The sequence below is a fragment of the Salmo trutta genome, chromosome 1 (genome assembly GCF_901001165.1).
Source record: "Salmo trutta chromosome 1, fSalTru1.1, whole genome shotgun sequence".
NCBI classification, from domain to species: domain Eukaryota; kingdom Metazoa; phylum Chordata; class Actinopteri; order Salmoniformes; family Salmonidae; genus Salmo; species Salmo trutta.
Window position 1 is genome coordinate 38,418,407 of NC_042957.1, and position 25,963 is coordinate 38,444,369.

Here is a 25,963-nt window from a genome sequence, read left to right on the forward strand (position 1 = left end):
GCGCTTACGCTAAATAGCATTGGCACGCAAAACTACCTGTAACTTCTTTCATGCTGGACAAGGAGAAATACAATTGGTATCCACGAGTCCATCTGACTCTGGGGAAGTAGATAAAAGGCCTCATTACCAAAAACCCGAAGTATCCCTTTAATGGCAGCAACTGTGTTTCAGAAGTGTAGTGTAGCGAATGCCGTCATTGTAAATAAGAATTTGTTCTTGACTTGCCTTGTTAAATAAAGGTTCAATGACTAAAACAGCTTGGATCATGGAGTGGGAGAAATGATTGTAGTGGAGTGGGAGTGGCTATGGTCTATGCTGTGTGTGTCTGTGTGCACATGTGGGTGTGTGTGTGTGTGTGTGTGTGTGTGTGTGTGTGTGTGTGTGTGTGTGTGTGTGTGTGTGTGTGTGTGTGTGTGTGTGCGCGTGTGTTTGTGCTTATGTGTGTTTTTTTCTCGTGCTCACAGCCAAAGGGATGTGTGGTATGCAATATAGCGTTTGGAGAGAAAAAATACTATGCAATTGAATCCAGGGCAGGGGGCACAGCTGTGTGTGTATATTGGAGGTAGGGTAAGCTCTCCTCTTGCTCCATCCTGGAATGTACCCTACTTCTACCACCGGTTATGAGTCCAAGGTCAGACCATAGTACAATAGGTCAGTCTTTCACCTCAGTTGATTTCCAGGTGTGGATCAAAGGCCTTACATAGCACCACCCAGGCAACAAAATTGTAGCCTTTTGAACACGTTTTAGGCGGGGGCCTTCCTTGCCTATATGGTAGGGGATATAGGTCCCTAAAAGTCGAGTGCTTTCACCAGTCTCCATGTTTAGCCTTTTGAGGCCAACACGTTTTAGGCTGGGGCCTTCCTTGCCTATATGGTAGGGGATATAGGTCCCTAAAAGTCAAGTGCTTTCACCAGTCTCCATGTTTAGCCTTTTGATCACAGCCAAAACACATTCCATCACCTAAAAGGGTCAAGACAGCCCAGTAGATGAATTCATCATTGGACCCCGGTACTGCTCAAATTACCCAGTCCAGAAACCTGTGTAGGTGCTGATGTATGTATACACACACAACGAGAAGGAGTGTGTAATGAGTGTATCATGCCCTCACACACATACTAATGCAGACGTTCACACACACACACACACACACACACACACACACACACACACACACACACACTAATGCAGACATGAACACAGACACATACACACACACACACACACACACGCACACGCACAAACACTCACACATACTGATGCAGACATACACAGAGACACACATACACTCACACACAAACACAGACACACACACACATACTCACAGTGTGAGTGCTATGATAGATGGAGGGGAGTACTCAGCTGGGGGGAGAATAAACATGAGGTTCATGCCAAAGCTTGGCTAGGGTCATATAGGTCCGTATATCCCCAAAACCACACACACATATACACTCGGACACAAACAAATACACACCCTACCCCGATTCACTCAGCACTCAATCCCCCAATCCTTATTCATAACTACCCCCACCTCTAAACTTAAGGCTCCTCTCTCCATCTTGTTTCTCCGTCTTTCATACCAACTATGCTCTGCCCATCCACCCCAAACACACACACGCTGCCCCAATCAACCCCTGTCAGCTGGATACTGTTAAAACGTGCTTTAAATAAATGCCCCGGTGAGACTTTCTGACACTCTGAAAACATAAGAATTGCTACGATGAGGGAGAGATGGAAGAGAGAGATGGAAGGAAGAAGGGAGGGTGACAAGAAAAAATGTGGGGAAAAAAGAAGAGTACAATTTCAACACCTTAGGCTCCTGCTCTGTTCACCTAGCCTATGTCGTTCCTCTGGAATGCTATTAGCTGTGAGTTATTGTGTGTGTGTGTGTGTCTGTCTCTTTGTCCGCCATGCTCAGCTGCCAATCTCTCTCTCCCTCCCTTTTCCTTTCATTCTCCTATTCCTCCTCTCTTACACACTTCTCTCTCTTTCCTTCCTTACTCATTCTCTCTCTCGTAGAATGAATGTCCTTCTCCATATTGCAGCTGTTCAGAGATAGTTCTCTGTGATCTGGAGTAATAGGATCAGTTTTGCTTTTTAGACCACAATGAATAACACAGATCCTATATCACTGCTATGGCTTCTACCAATAAGTCATATTGAGCTAGTGAGCTTAAGGTGATGGAGAAGCAACTTTTCGAACAACATGGTCTTTGTCAGGGTGTTGCTATAGGGAGTTATGGCCCTTTGTAGCACAGTTGGTAGAGTATGGTGCTTGCAACTCCAGGATAGTGGGTTTGATTCCCAGGACCACCTCAAAGTAAAATGCATGCATGCCTATAAGTCGCTTTGGATAAAAAAGTCTGCTAAAAATTGAAAAGTTACTAAGTCATAGTGCGTTACTATACCATAGTACTCCTCTGGCTCAGAGAATGGCTTTGTATCAGGGTTGTTGTGTTCTGCACCAGTCAGCATATGCCCCCGTTATGCACACACCCACTTCTGTACTCCTGAGTCCAGTAAAAACAAACCATAGCTGTGCCAGTATCAACACAGTCTATTGTTATACACTCTAGGGTCACCTCCAGTAACCATCCTGATCCCTCTCTCCCCCCTCTATTTTCCTCTCTCTCTCTCTGTCTCTCTTTCTCTCTCTCAAATCAAATCAAACGTTATTTGTCACATGCGCCGAATACAACAAGTGTAGACCTTACCGTGAAATGCTTACATCCAAGCCCTTAACCAACAGTGCAGTTCAAGAAGAGTTAAGAAAATATTTACCTAATAAACTAAAGTAAAAATAAAAAGTAACACAATAACATAACAATAACGAGACTATATACAGGGGGTACCGGAACCGAGTCAGGTAATTTGTACATGTAGGTAGGGGTGAAGTGACTATGCATAGATAATAAACAGCGAGTAGCAGCAGTGTACAAAACAAATGGAGGGGGGGGTCAATGTAAATAGGCCAGTGGCCATTTGATTAATTGTTCAGCAGTCTTATGGCTTGGGGGTAGAAGCTGTTAAGGAGCCTTTTGGTCCTAGACTTGGCACTCCGGTACTGCTTGCCTTGCGGTAGCAGAGAACTTTGGTGACAGGAGTCCTGACAATTTTATGGGCTTTCCTCTGACACCGCCTATTATATAGGTCCTGGATGGCAGGAAGCTTAGCCCCAGTGATGTACTGGGGTGTACGCACTACCCTCTGTAGCGCCTTATGGTCAGATGCCGAGCAGTTGCCATACCAGGCGGTGATGCAACCAGTCTGGATGCTCTCGATGGTGCAGCTGTATAACTTTTTGAGGATCTGGGGACTTGTGCCAAATCTTTTCAGTCTCCTGAGGGGGAAAAGGTTTTGTCATGCCCAACTGTCTTGGTGTGTTTAGACCATGATAGTTTGTTGGTGATGTGGACACCAAGGAACTTGAAACTCTCGACCCGAACCACTAAAGCCCTGTCGATGTTAATGGGGACCTGTTCGGCCCGCCTTTTCCTGTTGTCCACGATCAACTCCTTTGTCTTGCTCACATTGAAGGAGAGGTTGTTGTCCTGGAACCACACTGCCAGGTCTCTGACCTCCTCCCTATAGGCTGTTTCATCGTTGTCGGTGATCAGGCCTACCACTGTTGTGTCGTCAGCAAACTTAATGATGGTGTTGGAGTCGTGTTTGGCCACGCAGCCATGGGTGAACAGGGAGTACAGGAGGGGACTAAGTACACACCCCTGAGGGGCCACAGTGTTGAGGATCAGCGGGGCAGACGTGTTGTTGCCTACCCTTACCACCTGGGGCCGGCCGTCAGGAAGTCCAGGATCCAGTTGCAGAGGGAGGTGTTTAGTCCCAGAGTCCTTAGCTTAGTGATGAGCTTCGTGGGCACTATGATGTTGAACACTGATCTCTCTCTCTTTCGCATTCTCCTGTCTAATATTCCCACTCCCTGTGGTATTCCAGAATGGGCTCCCGCTGCACCGATAGAGTAGGGAATTAGAAGGTAGGATCGCTGTTTTGGGAAGTTGGAGTGTCATTTCAGAACTGGCAGCCTCGTTGGAGAGATTTATGCGCTGTGTTTCTCACTGTGTCACACACAGCTGGCTGCATCCAACAGTCCAAGTCAAGTAGTTTTACTGTTGACCATTATTTCCCATACAACCGACAGTCGTTTAAAAATGTGGTCCTTGCTGATTCCTAGTAGTCATGTCAAGAATGCTAGGAGTGGTGGTAGGAGTCAGGCGCAGAGAGCAGAGGTAAGAAAAAATTAGATTTATTTTCTCTGGTACGACACGGTCGACGCCAACACAACAGGCGTGTGAACTAAATGACCAACCCATACACAACGGGCACACAGTTCTGAAAGAAAATAATCCAGGCAGATCGCCAGCACATCCAAAAAGCACACTGACATAAAATAATCCCGCACAAACCTGGGCGGGCTAAACAGGCTTAAATAACAACAAATCAAGAAACACAAATAAGGAACAGGTGCAAACAATAAGACATTACAAACAGAAAAGGAAAAAGGGATCAGCGGCGGCTAGTAGGCCGGCGACGACGACCGCCGAGCGCCGCCCGAGCAGGCAGGGGAGCCACCTTCGGTGGGATTCGTGACAAGTCAGCATTGTCAGCACACTAAGAATTCACAGTCATGTGTGTAGTTGTCTTATGAATTGTAACGCATTATCTTTTTGTGTGAACAGGAACATAAGAATATGAGTGAGTTTGTGAAGTTGGGAGTATTGAAAGTGTGTGTCTGCGTGTGTGTCTGTGTGTGCGTGCATAGGTACATACGTAAGAACGTGCACGTGTGTGTTTGTGTGTGTGTGTGTGTGTGTGTGTGTGTGTGTACATGCTCGTCTGTGTGTGTTCACGAAGTGACAGCAGGGCCATCATCACCCAGCCTCTTCCAGCTGTGACCTGAGGCCACATGTGCTGCCAATTAGGACCAATCAGAGCCCTGTAATGAGGGTGGGGGGAGGGGCCAACCCATGATTAGTGTGTCAAACTGATGAGAGAGTACAGGGGAGGGAGGGGGAGGCCAGGAATCATATTTCTCTCCCTCTCACTATTTTCCCCGTTCTGCTGATTTGCTTTGTTTGATTTGTGTATGGTGGTAGCAACGCTCATCAAAATGATTCAGGTTTTAAAAACAATTCTAATAAATGTATAGTTGGACAATGGATGAAGGAAGATACTGCACATTTTCCCAAAAAAATATCCATCAGATATTGACTGAATTATAGGACATTTTACTGGCACGGACAAATAATGGAGTTCAGGGATTTTGGTGGGAATTCAGGTCTTAAATGTATGTCAAATTTCACTTATTTGTTTTGTTAAAATAATGAAAATATGATGTGCCTTTTTTGCATAAATGCACTGGGTGTATGTGCATATATGAATAAATGAACATAAAGGGGTGGAACCGGGCAGCAACCACCACAAACCTGCCCTGTATAACGCCTACCTACACTCACCTGCGCTATCTAGACTGCCTCGTTAATTACTCCTGTTGTCATGTTCTGTTTCATAATTGTGTGTCAATAGCAGAATACCCTCAGATAAAAGATCAACCCACTTGGCTCTAGATTACACCTATCTATACATACTTTATATTGTTTGCGAGATCAGACATGATATCAAAATAATCTGAGTGTTCATTTTCAGAAGTAGCTTTCATTTCAGTGCACCTCATTTGTAAACAAAAACATTTACACCCTTCCTCAATAAAGTTATCTTTCTTCTCTGTTGTGACGCAAGTGTCGAGACGATGCGTTAATTCCCAGACGAAGCTTTAGCTTTCTTATAGATGCTACGGAAAGACAATGTATTCCATTGAGCCCATTTCAGCCATTCCCCGGGTGTGTTTGACAGGTCATTACAAACATTTCTGTGTTCGGAACGTTAACAGGAAAAAAAAATCGACAGGCAGAAGCAAGAGTATGAAAGAGTCGCAGGAGTAAAATTAAAGCAGTCAATCCAGCAAGATTTAAATGACAAGTTTATTTTGCACCTCTCAAACACAGGAAATACTCTAGATGGCTGAAAAAGACAGATCCTCCGGTGGGTGGGGAAAGCGCGTTGCTAATGATAGGGTTGGTCTTGCCCCCCACCACTCCATATGGTAGATGGGGGAGGGTTGGGGCTGGAGTAAGATTCAGCTGAGCTCTTTTTTCGAAATGTTTTCTTTGTTTTCTGCAGTCTATGGAGTTTTGCGACTGAGTGTTCAACTTTGCTGTTGCACATTTCACCTACAAAATATACCCCATCATTATATCATTACGTTATCACTGCAAGATTGTCTTTTCTTGGACATTCATCTCAATTTGTGGCTAGCCCTATACACACCACAACCATTGAATTGAATAGACTGAATGGGAGCCTGAACGTTTGACAGGAATAGATCATGCTGTAAAGGTCTTCAGAAAAGTAAAACTGAGGTAATGGTTGAAGCTTTGTTTGTGGTGAACAATACTCTACAATGTACAGAGTTCTGTTGTAAGGATCTTCAAAAGGATGAAACTGAGATCACTGTTGAACATTTTGTTGTATGTGGTGAACATGCGCTATAGCCTAAAAGATAGTTAATTAATAGTCCTAGTTTATAGTGTATACTGTATGTTTGAGGTTATATATGAGTACTGTATGTTTGAGGTTATATATGAGTACTGTATGTTTGAGGTTATATATGAGTGTGTACTGTATATTTGAGGTTATATATGAGTACTGTATGTTTGCGGTTATATATGAGTGTGTACTGTATATTGGAGGTTATATATGAGTACTGTATATTTGAGGTTATATAAGATTGGGTACTGCATGCTTGAGGTTATATATGAGTACTGTATGTTTGAGGTTATATATGCGTGTGTACTGTATATTTGAGGTTATATATGAGTACTTTATATTTGAGGTTATATAACATTGGGTACTGCATGCTTGAGTTTATATATGAGTACTGTATGTTTGAGGTTATATATGATTGGGTACTGCATGCTTGAGGTTATATATGAGCGTGCACTGTACTGAGGGAAAAATGTCCCTTTTACTTATTTGCCTCATTAAAATGCTAATCCTTTTATAACATTTTTGACATGCGTTTTTCTGGATTTTTTTGTTGTTATTCTGTCTCTCACTGTTCAAATAAACCTAACATTAAAATTATAGACTGATCATTTCTTTGTCAGTGGGCAAACGTACAAAATCAGCAGGGGATCAAATACTTTTTTCCCTCACTGTATGTATTTATTTGTCGTGTTCTTATTTTTCTAATATTACATTTTTTTTCTCTCTGCATTGTTGGGAAGGCCCCGTAAGTAAGCATTTCACTGTTAGTCTACACCTGTTGTTTACGAAGCTTGTGACAAATAAAATTGTATTTTATTTGTTTGAACTTATACAGTGCCTTCAGAAAATATTCACAAGCCTTGACTTTTCCCATATGTTGTTGTGTTACATCCTGAATTTAACATGGATTAAATTGAGATGTTGTATCACTGCCCTACACACAATACCCCATAGTGTCAAAGTGGATTGGTGTTTTTAGAAATGTTTACAAATGAATAAAAAATGAAAAGCTGCATCTTTATTCAATAAGTATTCAACTCCTTTGTTATGGCAAGCCTAAATAAGTTTAGGAGTAATCATTTGCTTAACAAGTCACATAATAAGTTTCATGGACAATAATAGTGTTTAACATGATTTTGGAATGACTACTTCATCTCTATACCCCACACATACAAAAATATGTAAGGTCCCTCAGTTGAGCAGTGAATTTCAAACACAGATTCAACCACAAAGAACAGGGAGGTTTTCCAATGCCTTGCAAAGAAGGGCACTTATTGGTAGATGTGTAAAAAAAACAGACATTGAATATCCCTTTGAGAATGGTTATTAATTACACTTTGGATGGTGTATCAATATACCCAGTCACTACAAAGATGCAGGCATAACATTCTCAATATTTTCAAGTGGCTGCATCATGTTATGGGTATGCTTATAATTGTTAAAGGTGCACTATGCAGAAATCGTTCCACCATTTCCTGGTTGCTAAAATTCTAATAGTTCTCCTAATTTCAGTTTATGTGACAAAACAAGCAAGTCTAGTGTAGAGACTCATTGTACCATCTAAACTGGTGAGAAATATATTTTCCATAATCAAAAATATTGTATTTCAAACTTAAGAACAGTAAGCCTAGAAATAGCACAAAAAGAACGGATCTACCACTTCTTAGACTTGCTTTCAATGAGAATGAAAGATATATAACTTACATTTCTATGTGAATTTGGTCTCGGTCGCACAAAAAGTTACATATGGTAGCTTTAAGGACTGGGGAGATTTTTATTATACAAAATAAAGGGAATGGAGCTGAGCACAGGCAACATCCTAGAGGAAAACCTGGTTCAGTCTGCTTTCCACCAGACACTGGGAGATGAATTCACCTTTCAGCAAAACAATAACCTATAACACAAGGCCAAATATACAATGGAGTTTCTTACCGAGACGACGTTGAATGTTCCTGAGTTGCCTAGTTAAAGTTTTGGACTTAAATCGGCTTCAAAATCTATGGCAAGACTTGAAAATGGCTGTCTAGCAATGATCAACAACCAGAGCTTGAAGAATTTTGAAAAGAATAATGTCTAGCTCTTAGAGATTTACTCAGAAAGACGTACAGCTGTAATCGCTGCCAAAGGTGTTTCTAACATGACTCAGGGGTGTGAATACTTATGTAAATGAGATCATATTTCTGTATTTTATTTTCAATTAATTTGCAGAGAAATTAAGGCCTCTATGGGCTATGTGAGGTCTGGGCCAGGTCTTTTATTGTATCTTTCTTGGAGCGCAGCCCAATAATGTCTCAGGAAATGTGATCAGTTTGTTTATACACCAAGGGCTTTCAAACAAATATTTCCTTTTTCTCCCCGAATCACATTTTGAATTTGTCTTTTGTTGTATGAGTTTTCATTATTAGTGCCTGTGCTACTGCAGAGTTTAGTTGTTTTTGTGCGGGCCAGTGGAAATTGGAGGGCAGGCAGACAGACAGACACGCGGACGGTTTTGTAGGCAATAAATCATCCGTGATAGGGACAGACACGGTGACCAGAGATTGCAGTCAGGTTGGACTCATAAAACCACATGTGAGGGGAAGGAATGTATGACCCCGTTGCATTGTGGGTCCTGTGTGTATGTCTGGGTCGAGAGTGCGGTTTTCCCTGACTCACAGGATGTTGTGACGTGGTATGGAGGGGGAGGTTAGAGGGGAGAGAAGCGTAACTTTCTGGAATAGCCCTCTGCGGGCTCAGAAGAAGTGGGTGAATCACGGGTTGTGACTCTGTTTGTCCTTCCGCCCTCCTTCCGAGCCCCCCCTCCCTGTGTCTCTCTCTCTCCCTTTTATCTTTCTCTGTACATGAGCAGAGCATGACATACACTGAGTGTACAAAACATTAAGAACTGCTCTTTCCATGACATAGACAGACCAGGTGAATCCAGGTGAAATCTATGATCCCTTATTGATGTCACTTGTTAAATTAACTTCAATCAGTGTAGATGAAGGGTAGGAGACAAGTTAAAGAAGGATTTTTAAGCCTTGAGACAATTGAGACATGGATTGTGTATGTGTGCCATTCAGAGGGTGAATGGGCAAGACACCAGGCGCACCGGTTTGAGTGTGTTAACTGCAGCGCTGCTGGGTTTTTCATGCTCAACAGTTTCCTGTGTGTATCAAGAATGGTCCACCACCCAAAGGACATCCAGCCAACTTGACACAACTGTGGAAAGCATTGGAGTCAACATGGGCCAGCATCCCTGTGGAACGCTTTCAACACCTTGTAGAGTTCATACCCTGATGAATTGAGGCTATTCTGAGGGCAAAAGTGGGTGCAACTAAATATTAGGAAGGTGTTCCTAATGTTTTGTACACTCAGTGTATGTTGGGCTATTTGGTTTGAGGTATTTGATATTTGGTTTGAGGTTAAAACTTCACTCTCTCTCACTATCCATCTCACTGTCAGGGAGTAGAGAATCATATATTTTTCTAATCAATTTGGGTTGAAATTCAAACTTTCCCTCCATCCCTCCTTCCCTCTCTCCAGTCCCAAAGAAGTTGCTGTTGCAAGAGCCCAACCCCAGAGTGGCAGTGTACCCCCCGTCACCCAGTGCCCATGACCCAAACGTGGTTGGAGACAGCGCCCCCCCTGATTGGACCTCGGTCATAACCTCGGAGTCTTTGCTCTCAGGTGAGCTGCTACATACCCATATTTACATTTACATGTACGTCATTTAGCAGACGCTCTTATCCAGAGCGACTTACAAATTGGTGCATTCACCTTAAGATATCCAGTGGAACAACCACTTTACAATAGTGCATCTATATCTTTTTGGGGGGGGGGTTAGAAGGATTACTATATCCTATCCCAGGTATTCCTTAAAGAGGTGGGGTTTCAGGTGTCTACGGAAGGTGGTGATTGATTCCGCTGTCCTGGCGTCGTGAGGGAGCTTGTTCCACCATTGGGGTGCCAGAGCAACGAACAGTTTTGACTGGGCTGAGCGGGAACTGTGCTTCCGCAGAGGTAGGGGGGCCAGCAGGCCAGAGGTGGATGAACACAGTGCCCTTGTTTGGGTGTAGGGCCTGATCAGAGCCTGAAGTTACGGAGGTGCCGTTCCCCTCACAGCTCCGTAGGCAAGCACCATGGTCTTGTAGCAGATGCGAGCTTCAACTGGAAGCCAGTGGAGTGTGCTGAGGAGTGGGGTGACGTGAGAGAACTGGATTAGGACCTGCGCCGCTTCCTGTGTAAGGCAGGGTCGTACTCTGCGAATGTTGTATAGCATGAACCTACAGGATCGGGTCACCGCCTTGATGTTAGCGGAGAACGACAGGGTGTTGTCCAGGGTCACGCCGAGGCTCTTAGCACTCTGGGAGGAGGACACAATGGAGTTGTCCACCGTGATGGCGAGATCATGGAAAGGGCAGTCCTTCCCCGGGAGGAAGAGCAGCTCCGTCTTGCCGAGGTTCAGCTTGAGGTGGTGATCCGTAATCCACACTGATATGTCTACCAGACATGCAGAGATGCGATTTGCCACCTGGTTATCAGAAGGGGGGAAAGGAGAAGATTAATTGTGTGTCGTCTGCGTAGCAATGATAGGAGAGACCATGTGAGGATATGACAGAGCCTAGTGACTTGGTGTATAGCTAGAATAGGAGAGGGCCTAGACCTGAGCCCTGGGGGACACCAGTGGTGAGAGCACGTGGTGCGGAGACGGATTCTCGCCACGCCACCTGGTAGGAGCGACCTGTCAGGTAGGACGCAATCCAAGAGTGAGCCGCGCCGGAGATACCCAACTCGGAGAGGGTGGAGAGGAGGATCTGATGGTTCACAGTATCAAAGGCAGCAGATAGGTCTAGAAGGATGAGAGCAGAGGAGAGAGAGTTAGCTTTAGCAGTGCGGAGAGCCTCCGTGACACAGAGAAGAGCAGTCTCAGTTGAATGACCAGCCTTGAAACCTGACTGATTTGGATCAAGAAGGTCATTCTGAGAGAGATAGCAGGAGAGCTGGCCAAGGACGGCACGTTCAAGAGTTTTGGAGAGAAAAGAAAGAAGGGATACTGGTCTGTAGTTGTTGACATCGGAGGGATCGAGTGTAGGTTTTTTGAGAAGGGGTGCAACTCTTGCTCTCTTGAAGACGGAAGGGACGTAGCCAGCGGTCAAGGATGAGTTGATGAGCGAGGTGAGGTAAGGGAGAAGGTCTCCGGAAATGGTCTGGAGAAGAGAGGAGGGGATAGGGTCAAGCGGGCAGGTTGTTGGGCGGCCGGCCGTCACAAGATGCAAGATTTCATCTGGAGAGAGAGGGGAGAAAGAGATCAAAGCATAGGGTAGGGCAATGTGAGCAGGACCAGCGGTGTCGTTTGACTTAACAAACGAGGATCGGATGTCGTCGACCTTCTTTTCAAAATGGTTGACGAAGTCATCCGCAGAGAGGGAGGAGGGGGGGGAGGAGGATTCAGGAGGGAGGAGAAGGTGGCAAAGAGCTTCCTAGGGTTAGAGGCAGATGCTTGGAAGTTAGAGTGGTAGAAAGTGGCTTTAGCAGCAGAAACAGAGGAGGAAAATGTAGAGAGGAGGGAGTGAAAAGATGCCAGGTCCGTAGGGAGGCTAGTTTTCCTCCATTTCTGCTCAGCTGCCCGGAGCCCTGTTCTGTGAGCTCGCAATGATTCGTCAAGCCACGGAGCAGGAGGGGAGGACCGAGCCAGTCGGGAGGATAGGGGACATAGAGAGTCAAAGGATGCAGAAAGGGAGGAGAGGAGGGTTGAAGAGGCAGAATCAGGAGATTGGTTGGAGAAGTATTGAGCAGAGGGAAGAGATGATAGGATGGAAGAGGCGAGAGTAGCAGGAGAGAGAGAGCGAAGGTTGCGACGGCGCAATACCATCTGAGTAGGGGCAGAGTGAGTAGTGTTGGAGGAGAGAAAGAGGGAAAAGGATACAAGGTAGTGATCGGAGACTTGGAGGGGAGTTGCAGTGAGATTAGTAGAAGAACAGCATCTAGTGAAGATGAGGTCAAGTGTATTGCCTGCCTTGTGAGTAGGGGGGGACGTTGAGAGGGTGAGGTCAAAAGAGGAGAGTAGTGGAAAGAAGGAGGCAGAGAGAAATGAGTCAAAGGTAGACGTAGGGAGGTTAAAGTAACCCAGAACTGTGAGGGGTGAGCCATCCTCAGGAAAGGAACTTATCAAGGCGTCAAGCTCATTGATGAACTCTCCAAGGGAACCTGGAGGGCGATAAATGGTAAGGATGTTAAGCTTGAATGGGCTAGTGATTGTGACAGCATGGAATTCAAAGGAGAAGATAGACAGATGGGTCAGGGGAGAAAGAGAGAATGTCCACTTGGGAGAGATGAGGATTCCAGTGCCACCACCCCGCTGACCAGATGCTCTCGGGGTGCGAGAACACGTGGTCAGACGAGGAGAGAGCAGTAGGAGTAGCAGTGTTTTCTGTGGTAATCCATGTTTCCGTCAGCACCAAGAAGTCGAGGGACTGGAGGGTAACATAGGCTGAGATGAACTCTGCCTTGTTGGCCGCATACCGGCAGTTCCAGAGGCTGCCGGAGACCTGGAACTCCACGTGGGTCGTGCGCGCTGGGACCACCAGGTTAGAGTGGCAGCGGCCACGCGATGTGAAGCGTTTGTATGGCCTGTGCAGAGAGGAGAGAACAGGGATAGACCGACACATAGTTGATAGGCTACAGAAGAGGCTATGCTAATGCAAAGGAGATTGGCATGAAAAATTAACTAAACAACTGGGGAAGCGAGAGAGCAGGGCCTCCCTCACTAACAATTCACTGAAACACTAAAACACTAAAATATAACTTTTCTAGCTACCACTACAAATTAAAATTGATGTAAACTACAGTGGTTCAATGTTTCCAGGAATAGGCTCAAACTTAGTTTATTCCGCTAGATAACTTGGTACAGTATTCTTCCGTGAAAACCCACCTAGTGCACCGTGTCCTATGACGCCGTAGCTAACTAGCTAACTAGCATGCTAGCATCCTATAACACACGGTTAGCACCAATACTTGGTAACAACAAGCAACCAATGGATCATTCGTGTCCGTGTCTAGTTCATAACGCAGAAGTAATTAAACGTTGGCTAGTTAACACAAAGTCAGTCCTGCTAGCTACACATGTGGACTACACATCTCGAATGTTCAGAAAGTTAAGCTTACGTTGCAAAAATCTTATTGACTAAAAATGATACAGCTAGCTGGTAGGGTTAGCTAGCTAGCAGTGGGCGCGTTGTAGACTATGTTAGAAAATGTAGCTGGCTAGCTAACCTCGATAGTTACTCTGTACTATGCCTTTATCTTGATACAAAGACAACTATGTAGGTAGCTAACATTACACTAGTCAAATCGTTCCGTTGTTATGTATATAGTTTCTACAGTACTGCTAATTGCAGTATGCAGGCATACGCAGGCATACACACACACACACATAGGTGAAAGATCACACACACAGATGTAGATATGTGCATGCAGTGACACTGTCACACATACACAAATGCATGTGCATACACACGCACACATACTGCATGTGCACAGACACGCACACATGCATGCACACTCACGCATATGCAAACACACACACACACACCTCTCTCAGGGGACCACTTTACACTAAACAGCCCCCATACATATTTGTTTCTTTCCTTTAAAGAAAATGGTAATCATATTTCATAATTTGGACATAAACTTTTTGATTGGACAGAAGGAAATTACAGAGGGAGCTAGATGTTAGCAGGGCTTACACAGGGCAGCCAGGATGGGGCTCGTGGGGGGGGATCCGGAGTCGGCAGCAATTACACTTAACCAGACTCCGGCACCCCCAAACATATATTCTCAACAAGAGAATAGAGAGAATGGGTCATTCATGGTTCAAATATACTCCTATTTGAAGTCAGTGTTCAAATATATGCCCCAGCATGTGCAGTAATTTTAGTTCTATTATTTGTCTAGCAAGTCAGAGAGAGAACATTATTTTCATTAGCATGAATGGGTTGTTATATGTACATCAGAATGTTGGGCTCCTTTCCTTTTTTGTATTATCATCAATTACTGATGTCATTTCATCAAGTTCCCAGCACTCAGAGAGAAAGAGAGAGAGAGAGAGAGAGAGAGGGGAATTGAGAGAGAAGGGGAAATTGAGAGAGAGAGGGTGACATTTTGAGAGAGAGAGGGGGAAATTGAGAGAGAGAGAGAGGGGGGAAATTGAAAGAGAGTGAGGGGGGATTGTGAGAGAAAGGGGGGAAATTGAGAGAGTGGGGATTGAGAGAGAGAGACAGAGAGAGGGGGGAAATTGAGAGAGAGAGGGGTGAAATTGAGACAGACAGAGAGAGATAGGGGGAAATTGAGAGAGTGAGAGGAGGGAAATTGAGAGAGTGAGAGGGGGGAAATTGAGAGAGAGGGGGGGAATTGAGAGAGAGGGAGAAAATGGGAAATTGAGAGAGAGGGGATTGAGAAAGGGGGAAATTGAGAGAGGGGGGATTTAGAGAGAGAGACAGAGGGGGGGAATTGAGAGAGAAAGAGCGGGGGAAATTGAGAGAGAGAGGGGGGATTGACAGACAGAGAGAGGGTGGAAATTGAGAGAGAGAGAGAGAGAGAGAGGGGAAATTGAGAGAGAGAGAGGGGTGAAATTGAGACAGACAGAGAGAGATAGGGGGAAATTGAGAGAGTGAGAGGGGGGAAATTGAGAGAGTGAGAGGGGGGAAATTGAGAGAGAGGGGGGAATTGAGAGAGAGGGAGAAAATGGGAAATTGAGAGAGAGGGGATTGAGAAAGGGGGAAATTGAGAGAGGGGGGATTTAGAGAGAGAGACAGAGGGGGGGAATTGAGAGAGAGAGAGCGGGGGAAATTGAGAGAGAGAGGGGGATTGACAGACAGAGAGAGGGTGGAAATTGAGAGAGAGAGAGAGAGGGGGAATTGAGAGAGAGGGGGGAATTGCGAGAGAGAGAGACAGAGAGAGGGGGGAAATTGAGAGAGGGGGGGGAAATTGAGGGAGAGGGGGATTGAGAGACAGAGAGAAGGGGAAATTGAGAGAGAGGGTGGGGTAAATTGAGAGAGAGACAGAGAGAGGGGGGAATTGAGAGAGAGAGGGTTGAAATTGAGACAGAGAGAGAGAGATAGGGGGAAATTGAGAGGGAGAGAGCGAGAGAGAGAGGGAAATTGAGAGAGGGAGAGAAGGGAATATTGAGGGGGGGTTTGAGAGAGGGGGGGATTGAGAGAGAGGGAAAATTGAGAGAGAGAGAGGGGAGGAGGGGAATTGATAGAGAGAGGGGGTGGAAATTGAGAGAGAGAGAGGGGGGAATTGAGAGAGGGGGGAATTGAGAGAGAGAGAGAGGGGAGAAATTGAGAGAGAGAGGGGTGAAATTGAGACAGACAGAGTAAGATAGGGGGAAATTGAGAGAGTGAGAGGGGGGAAATTGAGAGAGAGGGGGGAAATTGAGAGAGAGGGGGGGATTGAGAAAGGGGGGAAATTGAGAGAGGGGGGATTTAGAGAAAGAGACAGAGACAGGGGGAAATTGAGAGAGAGAGAGAGGGGGAAATTGAGAGAGAGAGGGGGGAATTGAGAGAGAGGGGGGATTGAGAGACAGAGAGAGGGAGGAAATTGAGAGGGGGGAAATTGAGAGAGAGAGAGAGAGAGAGAGGGGGGGAATTGAGAGAAATGGGGAATTGAGAGAGAGAGGGGGGAAATTGAGAGAGAGAGAGAGAGAGAGAGAGAGAGAGAGAGAGGGGGAAATTGAGGGAGGTGGGTTTGAGAGACAGAGAGATGGGGGAAATTGAGAGAGAGGGGGGGAATTGAGGGAGAGGGGGGATTGAGAGACAGAGAGGGAGGGGAAATTGAGAGAGAGACAGAGACAGGGGGAATTGAGAGAGAGAGGGTTGAAATTGAGACAGAGAGAGAGAGAGATAGGGGAAATTGAGAGGGAGAGAGCGAGAGAGAGAGGGAAATTGAGAGAGGGAGAGAAGGGAATATTGAGGGGGGATTTGAGAGAGGGGGGAATTGAGAGAGAGGGGAAATTGAGAGAGAGAGAGGGGAGGAGGGGAATTGATAGAGAGAGGGGGTGGAAATTGAGAGAGAGGGGGGGGGAATTGAGAGAGAGAGAAGGAGGGAATTGAGAGAGAGAGACCGAGATATGGGGGGAAATTGAGACAGCATGAGAGAGAGGGGTGAAATTGAGAGAGAGAGATGGGAAATTGCGAGAGAGAGGGGGGAATTAAAAGAGAGAGAAGGAGGGAATTGAGAGAGAGAGACAGAATTGAGAGAGAGAGGGGAAATTGAGAGACAGAGAGGGGAAATTGAGAGAGAGAGGGGGGAAATTGAGAGAGAGAGGGAAATTCAGATATAGAGATGGAGAGCTAGAGAGAGAGAGGAGGATACACAAACAAAGCAAAATTATTGAAGATAGGATGGGCAGAGTCCAAAACACTAATTACGGTCCCTACATAGGCCTACCCACCAGTCGAACACTGATTAGGAGAATAGAATAAGAGAGGGATAGAAGGAGGAGGAAGAGCTCCGAACCAACTTTGCTATTTTGTGATTATTTTGGCGTTGATCCTACCTTTTTTTTAACGAAATGTATCCGCTATCATTTCTTATGATTGTTAAAAACTTTTGATCAGCAATTACTAACTTCAATTTTGACTTCGACTCATCTGCCCAGAGTTTTTTGTGTAATTCCGAGCCAATTTTCAGACAACCCAGGAGGATATGTCAGCAAAAAAGAGGCAGGAGAGGGGAGTCCTGGCGAGATTAAGGCTAAGGGAAAACCGGCCACCTCTTCCCTCCATTCCATTGGCCAAATCCAATATTCATCAACAGCAAATGACGTGCTGACTCTAGAGCAGTGGAATACCTGATGGATTAATGCCAACCCTCAAATCAAATCAAATTTTATTTGGCACATGCGCCAAATACAACAGGTGAAATGCTTACTTACAAGGCCTTAACCAACAACGTAGCTCAAGAAATAGAGTTAAGAAAATATTTAGTAAATCAACTAAAGTAAAACATTTAATAAAAAGTAACAATAAAATAACAATAACGAGACTATATAAAGGGTGTACCGGTACCGAGTCAATGTGCGGGGGTACATGTTAGTCAAGGTAATTTGTACATGTAGTGAGGGGTAAAGTGACTATGCATAGATAATAGACAGCGAGTAACAGCAGTGTAAAAACAAAAATGTGGGGGGGGTCAACGTAAATAGTCTGGGTGGCCATTTGATTAATTGTTCAGCAGGCTTATGGCTTGGAGGTAGAAGCTGTTAAGGAGCCTTTTGGACCTAGACTTGGCGCTCCGGTACCACTTTCCGTGAGGTAGCAGAGAGAACATTCTATGACTTGGGTGACTGGTGTAGCAATAGGGATGTTACTCATGTTGATGTGACGCAGGAAACGGAAACCAATTGTTGCTTACTGTCTTCATGTACTGGATGTGCGGGCTGACAACATGCATAATTAAGTTTGCTTAACTATATATCTTTGTCTGTCGTGACTACAACAAAAAGCATATTTAACAACTGAAGTCTTTGTCAATTTTTTGTGCCTTCCTCTGACACTGCCTAGTATATAGATCCTGGATGGCAGGAGTCTTGGCCCCAGTGATGTACAGGGCCGTACGCTCTACCCTCTGTAGCGCCTTACGGTCAGATGCTGAGCAGTTGCCATACACGGCAGTGATGCGACCGGTCAGGATGCTCTTGATGGTTCAGCTGTATAACTTTTTGAGGATCTGGGGACCCATGCCAAATATTTTCAGTCTCCTGAGGGGATAAAGGTTTTGTCGTGCACCCTTCACGACTGTATTGGTGTGTTTGTCCATGATAGTTTGTTGGTGATGTGGACCCCAAGGAACTTGAAACTCTCGACTCGCTCCACTACAGCCCCGTCGATGTTAATGGGGGAGTGCTCGGCCGTTCTTTTCCTGTAGTCCACGATCAGCTCCTTTGTCTTGCTCGCATTGAGGGAGAGGTTGTTGTCCTGCTGACCTCCACCCTATAGGCTGTTTCATTGCTGTCGTCAGCAAACTTAAGGATGGTGTTGGAGTTGTGCTTGGCCACGAAGTCGTGGGTGAACAGGGAGTACAGGAGGGGACTAAGCACGCACCCCCGAGGAACCCCCGTGTTGAGGATCAGCGTGGCAGATGTGTTGTTACCTACCCTTACCACCTGGGGGCGACCTGTCAGGAAGTCCCAGGGTTCTTAGCTTCTACCTCCCAAGAGAGTTTTCAGCTGTTATCGTGACTGCTGTATATATTCCAACTCAGGACAAGAAAAACAATAAGCTGGCACTTATCAAACTTTACGAGGCTATAAACAAGCAGAAAACCATACACCAGGAGGCTGGTTTTCTCGGTTCCGGTGATTATAATTCCAGTTCATTAAGCTGTTGAGGACAGACGTTCCGCTAGCGGAACCCCGTTCCGCCTGCGGAACCCCTAGCCAACAGCCAATGGCATTGCACGGCGCGAAATACAAAACCAACTAAAATACCACAATTCAATTTTCTCAAACAATCAACTATTTTACACCATTTTAAAGATAAGACTCTCGTTAATCTAACCACATTGTCCGATTTCAAAAAGGCTTTACAGCGAAAGCAAAACATTAGATTATGTTAGGAGAGTACATAGACACAAATAATCACACAGCCATTTTCCAAGCAAGCATATATGTCGCATAAACCCAAACCACAGCTAAATGCAGCACTAACCTTTGATGATCTTCATCAGATGACACTCCTAGGACATTATGTTATACAATAAATGCATGTTTTGTTCAATCAAGTTCATATTTATATCAAAAAACATCTTTTTACATTAGCATGTGATGTTCAGAACTAGAATACCCACCGAAAACCTCCGGTGAATTTACTAAATTACTCATGATAAACGTTGACAAAATACATAACAATTATTTTAAGAATTATAGATACAGAACTCCTTTATGCAATCGCTATGTCCGATTTTAAAATAGCTTTTCGGCGAAAGCACATTTTGCAATATTCTGAGTACATAGCTCGGCCATCACGGCTAGCTATTTTGACATCCGCCAACTTCGGGGTCACCTAAACTCAGAATTACTATTAGAAAAATTGGATTACCTTTGCTGTTCTTCGTCAGAATGCACTCCCAGGACTTCTACTTCAACAAATGTTGTTTTGGTTCCAAATAATCCATAGTTATATCCAAATACCTCCGTTTTGTTTGTGCGTTCAGGTCACTATCCGAAGGGTGACGCGCGAGCGCATTTTGTGACAAAAAAATGTCTAAATATTCCATTACCGTACTTAGAAGGATGTCAAACGCTGTTTAAAATCAATTTTTATGCTATTTTTCTCGTAAAATAGCGATAATATTCCAACCGGGCAACGTTGTATTCATTCAAAGGCTGAAAAAAAAAATTGTGAAGTCCGGTGAATGCGCATCTCAGTCTCACTGTCCCCAGGCTGACCACTTACAAACTCTGCTGCTGTACTTTGCCCAGAGACAGCAGACACCCCATTCCACTTTCTGGCGGCTTTAGAGAGCCAATGGAAGCCTTAGAAAGTGTCACATTACAGCACAGATGCTGTAATATCACACTACCTTCAATACTTATGGGATGAAGATGTAACATTCTGGCAAATTAATTACAATATTTGGGAGGAATAAAAAGCCTACAGACAGATCATTCTTTCCATCCGATCCTGCAACCTCTGCTGCATACAGGTAGGCTGTATGCAGCTGTGTAAAGTACTTAAGTAAAAATACTTTAAAGTACTACTTAAGTAGTTTTTTCGGGTATCTGTACTATTTGTATTTTTGACAACTTTTACTTCACAACATTCCTAAAGAAAATTATATACGTTTTACTCCATACATTTTCCCTGACACCCAAAAGTACTCATTACATTTTGAATGCTTAGCGGGACAGGAAAATTGTACCATTCACGCACTTATCAAGAAAACATCGCTGGTCATCCCTACTGCCTCTGACCTGGCAGAATCACTAAGCACACATGCTTAGTTTGTAAATTATGTCTGAGTGTTAAAAAAAATTCTAATAAATGGTGCCGTCTTGTTTGCTTAATATAAGACATTTGAAATTATTCCTACTTTTACTTTTGATACTTAAGTATATTTCAGCATTTACTTTTGATACTTAAGTATATTTAAAACAAAATACTTTTAGACTTTTGTTCAAGTAGTATTTTATATTAAGATGATGGCGCCGATAGAGATGGTCGCTTCAAGTTCTTAGGAAACTATGCAGTATTTTGTTTTTTTATATATTATTTCTTACATTGTTAGCTCAGAAAATCTTAAGTGTTATTGCATACAGCCGGAAAGAACTATTGGATATCAGAGCGACGTCAACTTACCAACATTACGACTAGGAATACGACTTTCCTGAAGCGGATCCTTTGTTCGGACCACCACCCAGGACATTGGATCTTATCCCAGATGCCGACCCAAAACAACGTCGCCGCAGGAGAGGTAGACGGAGTGGCCTCCTGGTCAGACTTCGAAGGCTTGCACACCACCTACCGCTTCTGAGTATATTATTCGCCAATGTCCAGTCTCTAGACAACAAGGTGGACGAAATTAGGGCAAGGGTTGCCTTCCAGAGAGACATCAGAGATTGTAACATTCTCTGTTTCACAGAAACATGGCTATGTTGTCAGAGTCGGTACAGCCACCGGGTTTCTTCATGTGTCACACCGATAGAAACAAACATCTATCTGGTAAGAAGAAGAAGGGGGTGTATGCTTCATGATTAATGACTCATGGTTTAACCATAACAACATACAGGAACTCAAGTCCTTCTGTTCACCTGACCTAGAATTTCTTACATTCAAATGCCGACCACATTATCTCCCAAGAGAATTGTCTTTGATTAAAGTCACAGCCATGTATAACCCCCCCCCCCCCCCCCCCATCCTGAGGCTGCATTAATTGAGAACAAGGCTACCTAAATTCTATCAGCACATTGACTGTAGCACTCACGCGGGCAATACACTGGACCACTGCTACTCTAACTTCCACCGATGCATACAAGGCCCTCCCCCGACCTCCCTTCGGCAAATCCGAGCACGACTCCATTTGCTCCTACCGTCCTATAGGCAGAAACTCAAATAGGATGTACCAGTGACTAGAACCATTCAACGCTGGTCTGACCAATCGGAATCCACACTTCAAGATTGTTTTGATCACGCGGACTGGGAAATGTTCCAAGAAGCCTCAGAGAATAACATTGATTGATACGCTGACTCTGTGAGTGAGTTTATAAGGAAGTGCATTGGAGATGTTGTACTCACTGCGACTATTAAAACCTACCCTAACCAGAAACCATGGATAGGTGGCGGCATTCGCGCAAAACTGAAAGCGCGAACCACTGCATTCAACCATGGAAAGATGTCTGGGAATATGGCCGTATATAAACAGTGTTATTATTCCCTCCACAAGTGAAATGTCGGTATAGGGACAAAGTGGAGTCACAATTCACCAGCTCATACACGAGACGTATGTGGGGTGGTCTATAGGCAATTAAATCCTGCGGCGACGTTGGGTCTTAACCCCGTCTTGTGCGACTGGGTCCTGGACTTCCTTAACCCCGCCCCCAGGTGGTGAAGGTAGGAAACAACATCTCCACTTCGCTGATCCTCAACACTGGGGCCCCACAAGGGTGCATGCTCAGCCCCCTCCTGTACTCCCTGTTCACCCATGACTGCGTGGCCATGCACGCCTCCAACTCAATCATCAAGTTTGCAGACGACACAAAAGTAGTGGGCTTGAATACCAATAACGATGAGACAGCCTACAGGGAGGAGGGGATGACACTCAGAGTGTGGTGTCAGGAAAACAACCTCTGACTCAACGTCAACAATACAAAGGAGATGTTCGTGAACTTAAGGAAACAGCCGAGGGAGCACCCCCCTATCCACATTGATGGGACCGCAGTGGAGAAGGTGGAAAGTTTTAAGTTCCTCGGCGTACACATCACGGACAAACTGAAACAGTCCACCCACACAGACAGTCTGATGAAAAAGACGCAACAGCGCTCACAAGCTTTTACAGATACACAATTGAGAGCATCCTGTCGGGCTGTATAACCGTCTGGTACGGAAACTGCCCTGCCCTCAACCGCAAGGCTCTCCAGAGGGTGGTGCGGTCTGCACAACGCATCACTGGGGGGAAACTACGTGCCCTCCAGGACACCTACAGCACCCGATGTCACACGAAGGCCAAAAAGATCATCAAGGACAACAACCACCGGAACCTATGCCTGTTCATCCCGCTACCATCCAGAAGGTGAGGTTAGTACAGGTGCATCAAAGCTGGGACCGAGAGACTGAAAAACAGCTTCTATCTCAAGGCCATCAGACTGCTAAACAGCCATCACTAACACGGAGAGGCTGCTGCCTACGTACAGACTCAAGTCATTGGCCACTTTAATAAATGGATCACTAGTCACTTTAAATCATGCCACTTTAATAATGTTTACATATCTTACATTACTTATCTCATATGTATGAACTGTATTTTATACCATCTATTGCATCTTGCCTATGCCGCTCGGCCATCACTGATACATATATTTATATGTACATATTCCTATTCCATCCCTTTACGTGTGTGTGTATAATGTAGTTGTTGTGGAATTGTTAGATTACTTGTCAGATATTACTGCACTGTCAGAACTAGAAGCACAAGCATTTCGCTACACTCACATTATCATCTGCTAATCAGGTGTATGTGACCAATAAAATTTGATTTGATTTGATACTGGGTGACTTTCACTTTTACTTGTGTCATTTTCTATTAAGGTATCTTTACTTTTACTCAAGTATGACAATTGGGTGCTTTTTTTCTACCACTGGCCGTATGATCCTGCTTGCTCTGGACTCCAGAGAAGTGACAATGTGACATGATATCTCTAGTTGATATTGACTGCTAACATAAATGCACACGCACGGCCTGTGCATGCGCAGGGGTTGCAAGCTTTGAACTACTCCTTTTTGGGGGTCAAATTGTAGGATATCAAATTGTAGGAAGAGAGGTTTGCCATAAATTAATATGTTTGGTGATCAAGAATATGAACCGTTTACTTTGCAAGCCCACCAGAATGGGGCTTCAAGCAACTATTACTAGCATAGACCTACTGGTCTTTTGGTGTGTCAACATTTCTTGAAATTCATAATTTACTTATGAAGCTTGCATTTGGAATTTGTTGCTAAAATGTATTCTTACATAATCAAAATGTTTTAGACAAATAATGAAAAGGTCTGTCTGGTAGCCTCAATAAATAGGCAAAGATTTGTAGTTGGACAAGTCATTGCCAGTATAGATTTTTGAGACTTGACTTGACTTGCCCTTAGAATGCATGACTTGGACTTGACGCGACACTCGACCCGTTCTACTTGGGACTCAACTTAAGACTTGGACCATCTGACTTGACACTTCCTTGTGACTTGAATAATAGTGACTTGGTCCCATATCGGTTATATAGCTATTGTATTTCCCTCACTTACTCTCCCTCGGCCCGGTGAGGGGCTTGCCTCCCCTCTCTTTTGTAGCTAACTCAGCCTGCAACGGATGGGCGCCAGCCATCAATCTGTAAGTCTCTGCTCACTCTTTGCTTTTGGTCTATGGTTATGTTTTACATTTCCTTCACACCCCTTGACTTTTTCCACATTTTGTGGTGTTACAGCCTGAATTTGAAATGGATTAAATTTATATGTTCTGTCACTGGACTACGCACAATACTCCATAATGTAAAAGTGGAATTATTTTTTTCGAAATGTTTACAAACTAATTCAAAATGAAAAGCTGAAATGTCTTGAGTCAATAAGTATTCAACCCCTTTGTTATGGCAGGCCTAAAGAAGTTCATGAGTAAAGATGTGCCTAACAAGTCACAAAATAAGCTGCATGGACTCAAACATACAATTCTCTGTAAGGTTACTCAGTTGAGCAGTGAATTTCAAACACAGATTCAACCACAAAGACCAAGAAGGTTTCCCAAAGCCTCGCAAAGAAGGGCATCGATTGGTAGATGGGTAAAAAAAAAGCAAACACTGAATATCCCTTTGAGCATGGTGAAGTTATTAATTATCAATACACCCAGTCATTACAATTATACAGGCGTCCTTCCAAACACAGTTGAGAGGAAAGAAACCACTCAGGGATTTCACCATGAGGCAAATGTTGACTTTAAAACAGTTACAGAGTTTAATGGCTGTGATAGGAGAAAACTGAGGATGGATCAACAACATTGTAGTTACTCCCCAATACTAGCCTAATTGACAAAGAAACCATGTGGAAAACAATTAACTCTTTGTCATGAATACAAAGTGTTATGTTTGGGGCAAATCCAATACAACACATTAATGAGTACCACTTTCCATATTTTCAAGCATAGTGGTGGCTGCATCATGTTATGGGTATGTTTGTAACACACATTTCAGTTGAAGACATTCATTTGTACAACTGACTAGGTATCCCCTTTGTTTTTTCTCACATTATGTACAAGTTGACTGCAGGTATTTACTTAAAAAGGAGCTACAAATATTCAAATGTATAAAAGAAACTGTGCATGGTTGTGCATGGATAGCATACCTGAGTAATGAGCCAGTCATGGGTATTCATCTGTCGGCTTGTCCCCATGTGTGTTGGGTTTGATGTGCTTCTCCAAGCAGTCTAGAGCCTCCTTGGCAGTGGAAAACGTGTGTGTTGTGTTCTGGAAGGTCAAGATGAGTTTTGCTGGGTGGATGAAGCCGCATCTCAGGTTTAGCTTGCATAGCTGGGATCTCACCTCGTTGTAGGTCTCCCTCTGTTTTAGCAGTTCGGCACTCAGGTCTTGGTAGATGCTGATCCTCTTCTCTGCATAGGTCAGACTCCCAAATACCGCTGCAAGGCTAACAATTCGCCGCTTGACTTCAAAGCTGTGCATCCATACAATCATACAGCAAGAGTTGAGCTGTGTGGTGCGCAATGTTAATCAGCAGCATGGGACCCAGCTTCTCTTGCCCGAACAGTTCATAGAAAAGATTGCTCATGAAGGAAGTTGGATTGCCTGCTTCCACTCTAGTTTCAAGTCCTGTGACCCGCACATTGCATTTACGGGAATGATTTTCGATTGATTACGCTTCATCTTTTAAGAGTTTGATCATCCCTTCCAACTTAGCTGGTGCTGCTTCCAGGTCATGGAGTCGCACCTCTGTCGCGTTGGCTGTCTTCTGAAAACGTTCATCTTTAGTTGACTAGATATCCCCTTTAGCAGTGAGTACTGACAATTCTTCATTAACAGTTTTAACTGTTTAATTGTAATCTCCTCACAAACAATCTCTCATAGTAGCGGCCAGCTCTTTTTGTTGGCTGGGGTTGAGAGCCGCCATGTTCTCACAGTTGAATTGTGGACGGATCAATTCTTGCTGCTCAAGCC

General features: G+C 44.4%; 1 protein-coding gene across 2 annotated transcripts in view; it reads left to right on the forward strand.

Annotated features, from left to right (window-relative positions):
- LOC115195568 (protein eva-1 homolog C) overlaps window positions 1-25,963 on the forward strand; it is a 205,602-nt gene that overhangs the window by 169,602 nt on the left and 10,037 nt on the right. For both annotated transcript variants that reach the window (XM_029755555.1, XM_029755565.1), the window contains one exon: window positions 10,085-10,228. In XM_029755555.1, the coding sequence (XP_029611415.1) occupies window positions 10,085-10,228 (144 nt within the window). The remainder of the gene's footprint in view (window positions 1-10,084; window positions 10,229-25,963) is intronic.